Source organism: Labrus bergylta, chromosome 17, assembly GCF_963930695.1.
Source record: "Labrus bergylta chromosome 17, fLabBer1.1, whole genome shotgun sequence".
Lineage (NCBI taxonomy): Eukaryota > Metazoa > Chordata > Actinopteri > Labriformes > Labridae > Labrus > Labrus bergylta.
In genome coordinates this window covers 22,208,097-22,224,546 of record NC_089211.1, presented here as the reverse complement: position 1 = coordinate 22,224,546, position 16,450 = coordinate 22,208,097, and the positions used below count along the sequence as shown (strand labels likewise).

Sequence of the window (16,450 nt, the reverse complement as noted above, 5' to 3'; positions counted from 1 at the left end):
CCTACTGTACCTCTTTAAAAAGTGTGGTGTAGACGTTAAATAGGCTCTCACGTCCCCTGAATAGAGGGATCAGTAACAACCGGGTGAGTGTCCACAGCAATACATGGTTAACAATGAAATTTCCCAGTGTGAGGTAAAAAACAGATACACACAAAACAATAACATGACCAGCATTTAACCAACAGAGAAACTGACAAGGGTATTATTTCATATTGTTTGGATCCAGCCTCACTTTTAAGCCCACTGGAGAGGGTCGAATGGAAGCACCCACTTGATAGCACCAGAAGCCTGGGAAGGCCTTAAACCTTCTGAGCCAGAACAGGAGGAAAAAAAGGAGGTAAACACAGTACTCCATGGAAATAAAAAAGTAAACATCAAGAAGGAAGCACCGTTGAGTAGGGTGTTTTCACTGAGGAACAAAGATAATGAGAGGAAAGGTTCAAGGGAAGAGGCGATGACTTCATTTGGAGAGATGTCTGAAGCCTCCGACCCTCGTCAGGCGACATAGCAATGATGATTCTGAAACATGTACATTTAGCCCCAGCCAGTATGTTTTTCGAAATGCACACCTTCCCTTTTTCTCTGCAGAGAATTAGACGAGAAGAGCACCAACATCACATACCACTAGAACGGCAACCAGTAGCCTAGCTTAGCATAAAGACTGGAAAAAGCGGGAAAATTCGAGGCTGACAACGTCTCTAAAGGTGTACATCAAAGTGAAATCAAAGGTGAAATTTTTCCCCTTATTGCTTCTGTCACTCTGGCCACTAATGTATATTTAACCATAACAGCCAATTGGAGTAATCTTAAAGGCTAATGCTAACTTGGTTAGTGTCAAATTACATCTGATAGCTGGAATCATGTATCAGATCCATATTGTTTTCTGTGTAGTCCTCTGGCCCTCTCATTTAATGTTCTTTCTCTGTTTAGTTAAAACAGTGTTAGGAATGCCATAAATGGTGGCAAACGTTTATTTCTATGACTTTATTGGAACAGTTTGACTTTTAGTTTGTTTTCCATGAAAATGTTTTGCTTATGTTGAGACATTCCACAATCGTATTCTCTAGTGTTTTAATATAAGTTCGACCGTATCTTATTGAAATGCAATGACGTGTATTTGCATTCTTTCATCTTATTATTGTTTTTTTTTTAATGTATTCTCATTCAAAGAATCCTTTAAAAATGATCGAAGAAAACAGATAAGGATGCCAGTTTAGCATTGCACTCCCGATGCACTGAGGCTAAAATCTCAGAAGCGGATGGCCCACGTTCGACTTCCAACCCTTGCCCCTCTTCATGACTTTCCCCACCCTTTTATCCCTGTTATAGTTTATCCACTGTTTTATCCTCTGAAAAATAATAATAGATTCAGCCTGATCCAAAATGTATGTTTTTTTAGGTTTGGACAGGCAGGCTATCTGTCCCCCTCCCACCGTTTCCTGTCTTTACGCTAAGCTAAGCTATCTATTCACTGTTTAGAGCCTTATAATAACAGTAGAAACCGTCAAAGCCTCATTCTTTTTTTTTTTTTTAAAGATTTATTTTGGGCTTTTTGTGCCTTTAATGCAGAGAGAGGACAGTGGATAGAGTCGGAAACCAGGGAGAGAGAGCGGGGAATGACATGCGGAAAGGGAACCCGGGCCTACCGCTCGAGACGAGAGTCTCAACACATGGGACGCGCGCCCTAACCATTGCGCCACCAGCGCGCCCCAAAGCCTCATTCTTAACAGGCCTGAAACTGGTATCAAGCCTCTTTTTTTCTCTGCAAGAAGGCAAATATCAACATTTCCAAAAACGTATTTTACTTTCGGTTGAAATACAAAAAAGTCGGCTAATCAACGTTTGATGGTGAAAGAATAAGAACTAGTGACTGCTCTGTGATCCAACGAACACGCTGCTTCATTGCATATGCTCCTTCAAAATGATTCCTTCAAACGTGGAAGTGGAAGCTCCTTAACGGGATGTTTTAGTAAAGGCCAGGTTGGTGACAGTGTTTCATGCGGCCCAGGCACACTCTTGATGCTAACTTTGGACTAACGAGTGAGGAACTAAGGCACCCATGTGGGAGAAAGAAGAAGTGATTTTAAAATCTTGGTATTTTTCTGGTCCTGGATTAACATCATATATAATATATAAATCCTTACACTATATAAGGGTTTCATGTATGTTACAGTATGTTATATTTAACTCCAGCACAGAGACACTGAATATGATTTCAGTCACATTACATTCCCTTCCATGACAGTAGGCTCCTATCTGACAACATCGTGATCAGAGGACAATAACTCAGCTCTGTTTGGAATTGTACAATAAATATACAGTACACTGATGGGGTTTCTCTGTCGCTGTATTTGAGCGGAAAATTGGCAAAAGTATTTACACAGAAAAAAAAAAAAAAAGTGCACCAAAGACAAAAGTCTGCCAATAGCACCATCACAGTCACCCCCCCCCCCCCCCCCCCGCCCCCGTCCTCTGTCCGTCCGTCTGCGGGGGAAACATCCTCTGTGAGCGATGTGTCCAGCACAAAGGAACACTAACAATGATATTAATAATTATTATTATAATAAAAATAACATCACCAACATATCGTCTTCCAAGTTCCACTTCACAGAAGTGAAAAATATTTTTTAAAAATTCAGTTTGTGTCAGCGTCGTGGGCTGAGCAGTGGTTCGGCTCCCACCGTGATGGAGGGCAGGAGGAGCACATGTGACCAACAGGGAAATCTTTACTTCTCTCCTTTTGTTCCTTTGACAGATCTTTTCCTCTGGTGGCCAGATTTTTTTTCCTGTCAGTCTTCCTTGTTTTTGTCTCCTCTCCCTTTCAGTGCCATATCAGCCTCCCTCCATCTTTGTTTTTTTCTCGTTGCCTTTCTCTCTCGCTGTGTCACGCTCTTGTGCTCCAGTCGGTCAGTGGCCCTGGCAGGTCTTGCAGCACATCTGTCTGAAGTACGCACGGCTGCAGAACTTGAACTTCAGCACCAGCGGGCAGTAGGCCACTTTGTTTACATCTTTGCATTCTGCAGAAAGAGACGCAAAAAAAGACAAATAAATGTCAGTGCAGTTTATTAATGAAGCTTCCTAAATGACTCTTTTATGTTCTGTATTTTTCAGTGAGTAAAGGCCGACCCCAGTTTGAGCTTCTTGTGTGTCGGTCCAGTTTCCAGTGACTTGAGGGGCTCAGTGATTACAGCATCTGATTGTCTGGCAACATGTCAAATTTGACCTGGATCTATTTTTATCATCCATGTGTGTGACGCTGAAGCATTTTATCCACAGTTTGATAACAGTTCTTCAGATTATATTTTTTATAATTCAAGCAGACACGTGTTCACTTTTACACTTTCACAACTTTACACTATACATTTTGTATATTTATCTATACTTATGTTTGAATTGTTAAATGTTAGATTAATGCATGAACTTTTTTAACTAATTGTGCACATGACAAATTAAACAATCTAAATCCTGAATGTTGAAAAGGTTATCAGGATAAAGTCTCAAACTTGTTCCTTTTTTGAGATGATGTTTTTTATTATGAATGTAGTAAAATTCTAGATAAAAATTATTAATCAATAACTTTTTTTTTTTGTTTTTTATTCTTTTTTTTTTAAACAAATTAAGTCATTACAGAAAGACTGTAGTCCTGTAAAAACTTCTTGTTGGGTACTTGTGCCAAATCCCCAGTACATGCACCAGTAATCAGTATTTGGACTGGAGTTAAAATAGGGGGGGGGGGGGGGGAGTAATACAGGACCCTTCATTTCCCACCTGTGGAGGGCCTGCAAAGACAAGGGGAATAGCCATGGATATTCTAAGAGATTGCCTGTGTTTGGGGTCCAGAATTTGTAAAAATGTAAACAGCATATAACTGTAAGCTTAAGAGGCACAATCTGCTACATGAGCACTCCAGCATCTCCTTCAACAGAACAAAACTTTGCAGCTATACTTGGACCCAGAGGCTTGGACTGAGACGGATCCTGGCCACGTTCACTTGCTGGGCTATCTGCCATCCCCACCACACACACACACACACACACACACACACACACACACACACACACACACACACACTCAACACGCTCACACAAACTACTCGCTGGACCCCGGACAGGCAGTCCTCTAAATGCCTTATCACGATCAGAGTGTCTTCCCTTATTAGGCTTTGGACCCGGCCTCCTCAGAGCCAAATGAAACGAGACGTTGCCTCACTGCTGTCCGTAAAGGAACAATTAGCCTACAGCTAATCCCATTAGCCAGCATGTAAACGCTGCTCACGTTTTCCATTCAGGCTAATCGAAAGGCCCTTCCCGATGCATCTGAACAGCCATCCATCATGTGTAAGTGTATATGGAGGGCTGAGCTGTTTCGCTTTGACCAGGAGCCAACCTCACTGGAAAGATTAATGTAGCTGGCAAAGTGTAGAGGAGTGTGTCATCCGAGCGTGTTTAGGTCATAGCAGAACGGTCAAGACGGAGATAGAGACACTTGTGTAGAGAACTGGCTTGTGTGTAAGCAACGAATATACAGCACAATAGGTATTCACAGCTGTGTTTGTGTTAGCAGTTTGAAACAGAAACCTGCAGCTGTGTGAGGAAATATCGGAATTGACAACTTGTCGAGACGTTGCTGTAGAAATACGATGGCTGGACAGGGTCAGGAAATAAAATGATCCTGATAGGGGACTGCGATAAAATGTATGCTGATAAAGATAAACTCGACATTTTTACAAGATGGATCAAAGAGCCTTCAACCCCCTGCACGCCTCTCTGGAGTGTCTGACCACAGAGGAGCACCACAGGAGGTCTTTCCTACCTGCGGCCAATCAAACTGTATAACTCCTCCGCCTTCTGCAGCAGGAAAAAGTGGTGAAGAGGACCCAGGTGTGTGTATGTTCGCGTGCTTGATGTCTTACCGTCGCCATTGGAGATGGGGGGTAGCGTCACACTTGCTCTCACATTGCTGCATGGTGGTCGGTCGGAGGGAGTCCGCGCACTCGTTAGACGGCTGCCCGGTGTACGACAGACACTGCACCGTCCTCATCTGCTGACCGAGGCCGCACTGGGCCGAACACTGCGGGAGAATTTCAGAGACAGAGTCAACATTATTGTCTGAAACTTCCAACAAGGTGAACGAGGACCAATCTTTCCTCCTGTGACCCCTGAGAGCTGGGTCGCAGTATGCAGACAGACACTCTTTCCAAGTAATCCCTGCATTTACACTCAAACAACTTGATCCCATCAACCAATCATGAGGCCCCAGAGGCACACAGGGTCACCTTCCTTTTGTCTTATTTGGCCGGCATCCTGTTATGTCAATGTGTTCCCTTACAGTGAGGAACGAGCTCAACTGTTGGTCACATGGTTTTACCTGCTCAATGAAAAAAACAACAACAACAAGAAACAGGCGGACAGAAAAATGTCTGTATTTCTCTGGATATAGTCCTTCCAGGTTAAGAGCTAGAAGCACAGATAAATTAGAAGATGGAGAATAAATTCAGATCTCCTCTTTAAACAGTTTATTACACGAGACTGATGGAAATGTTTCTGCTCCCACTGACTCTGAAGCCTCCTTATCGTTAATATCAAACCTTCTAGCTTTGTTTTGTGCACTTCAGTGAGCTTGTTTTGGCCATAGAGTGTGTTAAATATGGAAATATGGACACAGTCTCAGTGACGTCATCCATCAGTTTATGATAGTTTGAAGCCCACTGATGGCGGTCATCATATTGGAAATGCTGACACTAACTAACTTTCAACCTTGATCTAGAAAAACAGAAACAATACAACTCATTTCCCCCCCAATGGTTCATTTTCTTTCCAAAAAGCTAGAAAAAAATTGTTCTTTTGAAGCAGGCAGTGAAAAGTGATGTTAAATTCTGCTGGCATTTTAATATGTGACGTAATGGAGATTCCTTGGGTTTTCTAGCCAGCCCAAAGTGGACACTCAAGTTGTTTTCACTTTTGCACATCGGAGGTTACCGCTTGGTTCTGACATACCGTCGTCTTCCCCTCTTTCTGCCGTTTCTTTTTCCTCTTAACAAGTTCAGTGTTGTGATTTCTGAAACTGCAAGCATCTATATTTATCTGTTTTTCCAACTCAAAACGTATTTAATTTAAAACTTAGCAAAACAATAATGTACAAATACGACTGCAGCAATGAGAAAAAATTACACCTTTATGTTTTCGCCCAAAAAGTGTCAAAATAAAACATTTATTGACAGCTATATGATATATTTGCCTCAGTTTCAGTTTTCTTCTTTCAATCTGCTGAAACAATGTCCTGCCCCCATGCCGCAACAAAAAGAGTACCTAATGGTCTATCAATGTCAACGATCTTTCCCAGTACTGCGCCAATTAATTAGGATTTATTAACGAGGATATCTCCAAAACAACAGAATACAATTTTGATGCAACGAAATAAAAAGCAACTAAAAGCATATGGTCATTCCTGGCATGACATTTTAACAGATGAAGCAAAAAACGTAATGAAAAATAAATACTGGATGAAGTGGCCTTGACAACAGAACTAAGGGGGGAAAACATTTGTTGACGCATGAAATAGTTTGTAGTCCTGATCCAGACACACACACCTTTATTTCTTCTTCTATGAATGTGCCAGTTGTAATAAAACTGGATCTTCGTGTGTAAAAAGGATTTAACAAGAGAACAACTACGAAAACAATCGCGCCAACTGCCAACACACCTTCGGCAAAACATGCTCGGCAAAATTAGGGGAGATGTCATCAAATGACTCTCCTCTGAACGCACACCTGTCGGACATCACTTGACAAAGTGTGTCTGTGTATATGTGACGGTGTGAGCCCAGCTGGCCCCTCTCCCTGCTGACGAGAGAACGAGCAGGCTTTCTGTCACCTTCGATGATCCTCTCTGGCCGCCTCAGATCAGTGAGCCCCGCATGTCATCCCTTCCCAATTAGAGAGTCTTTATTAGGACCCGCTGCCGGCCATGACAGATGGCGTACGTCAGTGGTGCGACTTAAGTGGGATTTGAACCGGTGACCTTTTGGCCCGGGGAGAGCACGGGTGCCCGGTAGCTGGCAACAATCTCACTCCCTTTTCTGATGCTCTGGAGAGGACGAGCTGCAAGGACGAGGCTTGTAATTACAGCAGAGATAGAGGGAAAGGACACACACACACACACACACACACACACACACACACACACACAAACACACTCAGAGGTGCATGAGAAAGTGCTGTGTAAGAGCAGACTCCAGCTGTTGCTCTGTGAGGTATTAACCCAGATGAGGACGAAGCTCTTTGGTGGCCCCTCGCCGAGGTTATCACGCAGCTCTGCTTTGTTTACGACTGTTATTGCCTCTGATTGAATTGTAAAGGTGTGTTATTGACGTCCGTGCGAGCGCACATGTGGCCGTTATGAGACCTAGACTGCCTGGCTCTTAACCTCTGACCTCACTGACCCCGAACGACAGAGCCAAAAGACCATGACATCACCTCCATCAACCACAGCAGAGCACCCTTAAAAAAACCCTCGTCTAAACATCGGACAGTCTGTTTAAAGATTCCACTTTTGCACTTAAATATTAAGAAATCCAAGGACCTAACAAGCCATACTTTCTGTACACTTTCTGCTCTCTCTGACGCACTTTTTTTTGGCGACATCTCCCGAGCATGAGTCAGCTGAGTTGTAAAGTGCTCAACAGCTTTTTTTCTCTGTCACGTCAGAGTGAGGCCCAAGAATGCTACTGCTCGTCTCCCTCTGAAGTCCTGGTTCCTGGAAGTGATAGTGAGGCAGATAAACTTCAAACACCCTGGAGGATATTGCTGCCACTGATAACACACTGCAGGTCTGCTGGAGAGTTTGGACACAAACACGCAAACACAACCTTGGTGCAGACGTCACAGGGTTTCGGTATCCAGGTGTAAATACCAACACATGGAATCTCTCTGTTGATCTCCTTTAAAGGATTACCCAGCTCTGTGTTGTTTGGAGAGCTAAAAAAAAAAAGAATCATGCTGAAGATAGATCCTTAACTTATTAGAGATGCATATATATCAAAGTGACAGGGTCTCATGTGGCATCCAGAATAATCTTTGTGACAATTCAAGTTTAAACCTATTAGAAAAACTGGTAAAACAGCTTTTTTAGCGGGAGTTTTTCCTGCAAACAATCTAGCAAACACTCTGTGTGAATTAGGGGTGAGCTGAGTCGTATAGTTGACTTTTTTCCCCTTGTCCTCCACTTCTGAATCGATTTTTTTACATCATGTCCTGCCTCTTGAGAATAATCCCCAACCTTTCAGGATACAGAGACAGTCTCCCGCTTTGAGGGATGTGTGAACAACCAGCTCAGGAGGATTTCATGTGCAGTCTGCCTGAAATTCTCGAGATATTTTCAGGAGCCTACATGTGAAAAAGGGCCTAAGGGTCTATCTGCTTTTGGATCAGGCTGTGATGTCGGGAGAAGTCCTACCTGTCCCCATTCACCAGGAATCCATCGAGGAGGAGGGCAGCGTCCTAAGCTACAGCGGATTCGGACCGGAGGTTTGTTGTGGCTCGGGCAATGAGCGGGAGGGAAGGTCTTCGTCAGGTCGCTGCTTTTACACAAGGCGATGCGGTGCTTGAAGCCGGGTCCACACTTTGGCGTGCACTAAAGAGCGAGGAAAGAGGTGGTGTAAGTGGAACATCTGGACAGCACAGTGAGCTACAGTTACCTTCAGCTAGTTGTCTTTTACCTCTGACCAGTCCAGAGTGACCCACTTTGGCGGACAGGACTGGTTGTTGCAGGACTCCTGTTCGATGGGTCTGTGAGTCAGACAGTGGGTGTCCTCCAGCGTCTCCTCCTCGGCAGGGCCGATCTTCCTGATGCACAGGACCGTCCTCGTCCTTATCCCGCCGTCACATGTCTTCCCACACTCTGACCAGTCGCCGATAAACCACCTGAGGAGAGAAAAAAAAGAGTTACGACAGAAAAGCCACAGCTAACAGTGAGCTCTGTCTAACAGCTCTCAAGTGATCAGACAGTATGTGTTGTTGCAAGTCTTTTTTCTTAAGGTAGTGGACAATTTTTCAAGCTGCTTTTTCACCCTAGCAAATATCTCCATAGTTCTGACCCTCAAAACTGTCAAGTATCTGAAGCTGACTTGTCGAAATCTCACATTTAGACTACTTTACTTGGGCAGATCTTCGACAGCTGTTGGCAAATATTTATCATATTACATAAAGAACGTTTCTGGTTTTGGTAGAGAAACTCAGAGATCATTAGGGGCCAACAAAAGCCATTGGTTCATCTTGTGTCCAGAGGTTGGTGGTATTTTGATTCATGGACCTATGCACCACCAGCGTAGAAAATTGAAGTGAAATTAAAGTAAAACATTGAGGCCTGTGTTTAACTTTTATTACTGAGAGACTTTTAAATAACAGGTTGTGTTGTGTTTGTGATTTGCAGCACATCATGTACAGTGTATGCACACGTCTGCTGGTGGTCTCTTACAGTTGGCAGTCAAGTGCCAAAAGACAAGCGCAACAAAGAAGAGCCGCTTTTAAAGTTGTCAAAGTCAAGTTTTTATATCAATTCTGGTTTTAGTTTTGTATTAAGAGAAAAAAAGGTTTAGCACTTTTTTGCCAAGAGCTCGATGAGAAGATTTATACCACTTAAATAAATCTGTAGGTTCAGTATTTAGCAGGAACAAGGAGACAATTAGCTTAGCTTAAGAAAAAAAGCAGTGGGAATAACACTGAACTCCAGGTAAACAAAAACTAATGTTATGTTTACCTGGAGTTTACCTTATTTCACCTTATGCTAATCCATTTATGCTAATCTAACTGAGCCAGCATAGCCAGTCATACTGTCTGAGGGTATTAGCATAAGGCTCTGTAACTCCGGGTATATTTGTGTTATCTGTGTTACTGACACATTGAATCTCATTAGTTTAACACGTACACAAACAGTAATTGGGAAAAAAACAAAAACATCTGTGGTTTAAGATGAGGTTGCCTGGCGTGACTTGGCTAGGCTAGTGGTGCTAGCAAGTGTAAGCTAGCTAGCACCACTTACTCAGCGTTTTACATACACAAGGGTGGTATCAATCTTTTCCTTACTCTCATAGAGAAAGATAAGCGTTACTTTACACATTTTTAAACTATAACCTCAGTAGAATGTTACCTTTTAGCGCCATAAGAGACACTTTTTTTTTTAATTGCTTATAAATAAAAATAATAAAAAGCGCAGAAGTTACCGCCAGAGACAAAAACGTTAAAAAATGATTTCAGACACAAGATTAACACCTGGATGGACTGTGTTGATTTTAACATTTTAACCATGATTTTGTCATACATTATGCAAGTTACCAAACAGACAGGTCACCATCCGGGTTGTTCTGAAATGGCCATAACTGTGCCATGCCATTCTCGGCTTTCTGATCTTTTAACCCTCCAAAATCAGACCCGGTTTTATCCAACTCTCTGTCTGCAGACTTTAGAATTAATATCATAAAAGTGCCCAGACAACAGCCCTTTAAACACATCCAGCCTGTGAGATATTACATCATGTGAAGGAATGTATACAGAATTAACGACGTGTTCAAACATCTGTGTTAGCTTTCATTACTCGAGCCCATAAACCCCGGCCTATTCTAAAACAATCGTGTTTACATGGTCTCGTTTTAGTCTGCCTTTTTGCTGGGGCTGCACAGGGGGGTGTTAGCCCTTTTTAACACACACTTATCTTGTGTGTAATGTAATCTAATACACACACACACACACATGCTTTGCAATAGCCTTCAAGTACTAATCAAAACAAATGAGATACCACAAGTCTGCGTCCGCTGAGTACACATGGGGAAATAAATAACCCGAGACTGCAGTCTAAATGTATGAAAACAAATTACCACTTATACAGTAGATTTTGGCCTTTTTTTCTCGTCTGAAACCAACACTCACTCTAATACACAAATAATTGTCAGATAGTCTGAAACTAATTAACCCGATGCATTTAATCCCTCTTTTTTCCAGACGTGTTTGAAGTTAGTCTGGCCGCGCTTTAAGCTGCAGACATTTGGCCACCAAACACAAGTTCATGTTCCACCTGTATACGTGTGTGTTTCTGCTCGAGGACTGGTAGAGGAGGGCCAAAACAATCAAACACAGGTGGTCATTTTCAAGGCTCTAATTTCTGGCACGAGGCAAACTCTGCAAAATGGTTAACACATGAAGTTATAAATCACTGCCATTTTATTTTATTATGTTCCTCCAAACACATCTCGCAAACTAAGGCTCATTGAAGGTGAATTCATGTCATGAGTCAGTCTCCTTTTATGGAGGGTTGTTATTGGAAACTTAAAGCTGCTATACTCAATATCTTCACATCAACAATGGTTGAAATGTGTGTGTGAGTAATGTGAGCGGCATTGCACCGAGACATACTAATAAAATAATCGTCTTTAAAAGTCCTCCTCAGATCTACGGAGCATTTAAGCACCTCTAGGGTATACAGCTAAGGTTTCACAGATTACTACTTTCTTACTAAACGTCAACAGTTTTTACAAATTGTATTCGGCAAAAACGACCTTTCAGAACACTCTTTACTACACGCCAAATACAAATAGATTATGAGGGCAGCAATAGAAAGTGAACACAACACTTCCTCCCAGGAGTTGGTGGAGCTCCATTTAAATGAACCGTAACACCAGCTGAATGTGAGGTAAATGTTTGCTAACATTTCTTTTATCATCTGGTGGTATGGTGATAATACAGTGTGTTATAGTGATTCCAGCTTGTTGGAATTGTCCCCAAGTTGTTATAATATAAGTTAATGCAGGTTTGAGATGCTGAAAAAAGGCTACTTGCAAACATTAAGCTGAATGACGCAGGACTTCTGGGGGGGGAAAAATTAAAAATACAAAAAATGTATATAATTCAACATAAAAACAACTAAAGTTCATTTAGGTAATCTAGTTTTTTTTCAATATTGAAAGAAATAATCCAAACTTCCTCTGCTTCCAGATACTGAACTGTGACGTTTTTCTGCCTTTATTTGGTTAAATAAAGTCAAATTGAAGATTTATGTTGTTGACAGACAGAAAGAAAGAAGTCTTACTGGAGATCTGTTGTTGGGATCTTGAAATTTGTGATTGGCATATTTTTCCTCAAATGATTTATTCATCAAAAAGTTAGAAGTTAGAAGTGGGTGTCACTTACTCTGGGGGACAGGGCTCAGTGTTGCAGTCCCTCTGGTTCTCTGGAGGTTTGCTGTCGGGGTCACAGTAGTTGTTCTGGACCACCGAGTTGTCGTCCAGCCTTTTACACACCACCTCCTGCTTCTGGGAGCCTGCAGAGGAAGAACACCGATCAATAAGGACCAGCTGATCTTCGCACATTAAACCCCTCGCTCTCAGGAAACATGGAAGCCGGCCTGTCGTGTTGGAGCGCTGTGTTTGAGCGGGGATGGTATCGCTTTCAGTCTGTAGTAAATCCAGACATGTAAATTCCTGATTCTTTGCAGGATATCTTGGCAAATCACTTTTACAGAGCAGAGAGCTCTTTACTTTGGCTTCTAATGGAGAGAACGAGGGCTACCGTATCAGTGTCACACCTCCCACTGTGTGTGTGTGTGTGTGTGTGTGTGTGTGTGTGTGTGTGTGTGTGTGTGTGTGTGTGTGTGTGTGTGTGTGTGTGTGTGTGTGTGTGTGTGTGTGTCATACCAACTCAGAAAGGGTCTGTTTGGGGTCTCGTGGGACAGATCCTGCAGCAGACTTGTCTGGCAGATGTAATGAGATATGGACGTTGTGTGTGTGTGTGTGTGTGTGTGTGTGTGTGTGTGTGTGTGTGTGTGTGTGTGTGTGTATTTGTGTGTGTGTGAAGTAGAGAAAATCTACCCATCTGTGTTTAGAGTGAATTACAGTTTGGAGTCGGAGTACGAGGCATGGGGTAACAGAGTTTCAGTTGTTGTTTTTCATGGGTTTTATTACTGCAGTGATTTATTAAACTACACCTCATTATTAGCTGAGCTGGCTATAACTAATGGGTGTATAATTATATAACAGCTTACTGAATAAAAGTAGGACAAGACCCTTTATATTCTTAGGCTAATAGAAAAGTCGTTGACACTCGGGTCACAGATAAATAAGCGATAAGCTGGGTAATTGTACATATAAACAACAGTATGGCCGGCTTGACGATTACAACCCGATTCATAAAATGAGAACACACAACATATATAACTGTGATGGAGGTGCAGAGGGGTGATACTGTAGAGGTTGGCAAAGCGAGTTAGGGAATTGAAACTGGAGTATTTTGACTGTTTAAACGCTCTCTGCTCTGTTGAAGTTTGATGTCAGCTGCACAGCTTCTCAGTCGGATGCAGGTAAACATATCACGACCTGCCATGTTGCTGTGACATCATGGTCAATGGGGTACAAAGGGTACACAAAAGCACTTACTTTGACTCTGTTTTTACACCACAGATGAGGAACAGTGGGATTAAATACAGAGTCAGGGGTTGAAAATTAGACTCATGAAGACTATAAGTGAACAGCTGCACTGAATTGTGTTGTCCATGACTGTTAGCGATTGGTGATGGACGAAGGCATCTTCTTTTTACCGAACCCAACTTTTAAAAAAAGTTATTTGTCCTAGAAAACTTAGAAAATCTTTAGAGAAAGGTTTACATTTTTCATGTTTTTTTAAGCCACTCTCCAAGAACTGTAGCAGTGAAGTCTAAAGAATCCACTTTCAATCAGGCTGTAGTTTAAAAATCATCCCGGCCAGACACAAACAGCAGACCCCCTCATTAGATCATTAAGATCAACAATAAATCAATAAAGCAAAAGGCTTGATTACCAAACAGGAGAACATGTGTGCCGCCTTCCTCAGCTTCAAACGTCTTGAAAATCCTTCCTCGCAGAAAGCCACATGCTTATTCAGTCATGCTTTTACTAAATATTACAAACCCGTCCAGGCCACACTTGACAACTGGGAAGAGACACTATTTATTGTTACATGAAACCCATTGCTTTTGGGCTAAAAGGTTTGGTTTAGTCATTCTTGAGGGCCATGGTCAACATTTCACTGCGGTTTCAGATTTTTAAATGTTTGACTTTGTAGGACAAGCGCTGCAGTAGAGCGGCCGGTATATCTGTGTGCAGCGCTGGTAAACCAGAAGCTATGCAGAGCAGCTCATTCACAGAAATGATAGTGTATTCATTACTCTGGCTGAAAGATGGAAAATATACATATTGAATTTATTAGGGGGCTGAATCTCCAGCTTTAAAGTAATGATTTTGGAAACCAATCGCAAATTATGATACTGGGTTTCCACACACACGGCTCTTTCGGCAGTTGTGTAATTACTGGTTGGGGAAGATTTACAGAATGACACCACACACACATTATATGAGGCATTAAATATTTGAGAAGGTTAGAAATATTCAAAAGAGGAATTTAAACACCCGCAGCATGTTGTGGTATTCAGCAGCAGAATGCTCGGAGGGCCACAGGAGCTCAGCCGAAGGTCGACAGAAAGAGGATTCCTCTCTCGTACCAAAAAGAAACTGATAATCTTCATTTATAAAAAACAGTTCTCCTGCACGGTTGGTACCATGCCAGCATTATTCTGTCTTTCTTGGTGACTTGCTGCATTCCTTTCCTTAAGTTTGATACTGTAAGAGGACGGACTCTGCAGGGAGGTGTTGTGCAGGTGACTCACCTCCGGCGCAGGTAGCCGAGCACTCAGACCAGGGCAGGTGGTGCCAGGAGAAGCCCACCTCGTTGTCTCCGCTTCCTGTCCGCTGGATTGGCACGTTGAACTTGTATCGGATTCCCAGATTCTGCTCCTGAAGGAGGACCTGCAGAGGAAAGCAGCACACAGAAGGTGAGGACAGAAAGGAACAATAGTGGGAAGGAGAAAGTACATGTTGGTACAAAAAATAACTTCTTTATAGTCATATAGTTCCAGCCTTGACTTGACTTAAACAACATTTTAAGACAGCATAATGCTAACATGGGTTTTTAAATTAGGTGCAATATTTACACTTATTTCTGTTAGTTTTACTCTTTACCAATTCATAGAAATCATGGACCTTTAACTACCAAATACGTCACTATCTTTAGATTTCATATATCTTATATGGCCTAAAAGAGCTGATGAAAGGTGTGAGACAGAACAAAAGACGGAGACAACCTAAACAGTGAGTTTGAAGAGGCTAAGACCTTTGAACGCTCCGAAGGGAACAGCTGATTCATGAGACAGTTCTTGTTTGGTTAATCACTGCTAACAACCTCTTTCACATTACGCAGTCGTTTAAACCATTGTTAATATAAAAATACAACGATATAGCTGCTTTAAATGCTGTTTTAAGTCCAGATCAGGGAGTCTCTGGTGGGTTTAGATTAGTCTGCTGGATGCAGAGGGGAATCTGAGGGAGTCTGAGGGAGTCGGGTTTTGCAAGCCACAGAGAAATGGCCAGTGGTCGAGCGGCCGGTTGCGCGTCTATTCCAGTGGTGCTGTGTGGTCTGGTATTTTCAGCGTGCATGTCGAGGCAGAAAACCGCCAAGCATTACGACAAGAAAATGCTCAGTTGCCTCATATTCACACACACACACACACACACACACACACACAAACACACACACATACATGCAGAGTTAAAGGTACAGTCACACTTCTTGATGTGCACATGCAACAACACAGACGTTTAACCAATGAAGTAAAGTTATTCTTTTCAATATCCACATTTACTGTAAATATCTTTTAACCCAAAACCGCTGGCTGAGGGGTCAGACAAGGTTAGATCCTCCAGATGTTGAGAAGTAGCCCAACATAATTCACACATGTTAGAAAGCACAATACGACCGAGAAGTTGACGAACATATTTGGAAAGTGAGATTTTCTGCAAAGACAATGTTAGGGGAAAGGCGGCTGATATTGTCATAGAAGCTGCTATTAGCCACCAGATGTAAAAGCGGTCACTTTGTTGTGTTGATGAGAAAATAATCATCACTTGAATCTGAAGCTTCCCATCAGCTTTACGCAGCTTCAGTTTTAATTTCAGCTCATTGTTTAGCTGTTTTTTTGGGGGGGGGTTTTACTCTCAATGCTCTCACTGAGGTATTCCTGGACTCAGCAAGCAGCTGTTTCTCGAGAAAAAAGTCCAGAAACATTTGATTGACATGCAGAACCATGTTATTTCCATCCCATACAAAGAATGCAAAAAGAGAAGGTGCTTTATAAACGAACTTAAGTCGCCACATCCCACCAGCTTGTCCAATGGCCACATTTGGCTGCGGTATTTAGAAAACAAATACGTCTAGGTCATTTTTTTTGTACAAATAATGGATCAAATAGCTTTGTGTTTTGTAAAAAAATATGCGTTTCCCCCTCAGTTATACAAAACCTCTTAGCATTGTTCAAGTCATCTTTTAGTTATGGTCACTATTACCGAGGCAAAAGCAAGCGCCTGTTTTTGAATACAA

General features: G+C 42.2%; 1 protein-coding gene across 1 annotated transcript in view; it reads right to left on the bottom strand.

Moving 5' to 3' along the window:
• Positions 1-400: 400 nt before the first annotated feature.
• The window catches only part of adamts6 (ADAM metallopeptidase with thrombospondin type 1 motif, 6), a 66,240-nt gene continuing 50,190 nt past the window's right edge, over positions 401-16,450 (bottom strand). Inside the window, 7 exon segments of the mRNA XM_029280186.2 lie at positions 401-3,017; positions 4,913-4,931; positions 4,933-5,070; positions 8,454-8,630; positions 8,716-8,920; positions 12,179-12,308; positions 14,685-14,823. Coding sequence (XP_029136019.1) covers positions 2,908-3,017; positions 4,913-4,931; positions 4,933-5,070; positions 8,454-8,630; positions 8,716-8,920; positions 12,179-12,308; positions 14,685-14,823 — 918 coding nt within the window. The 3' untranslated portion in view covers positions 401-2,907.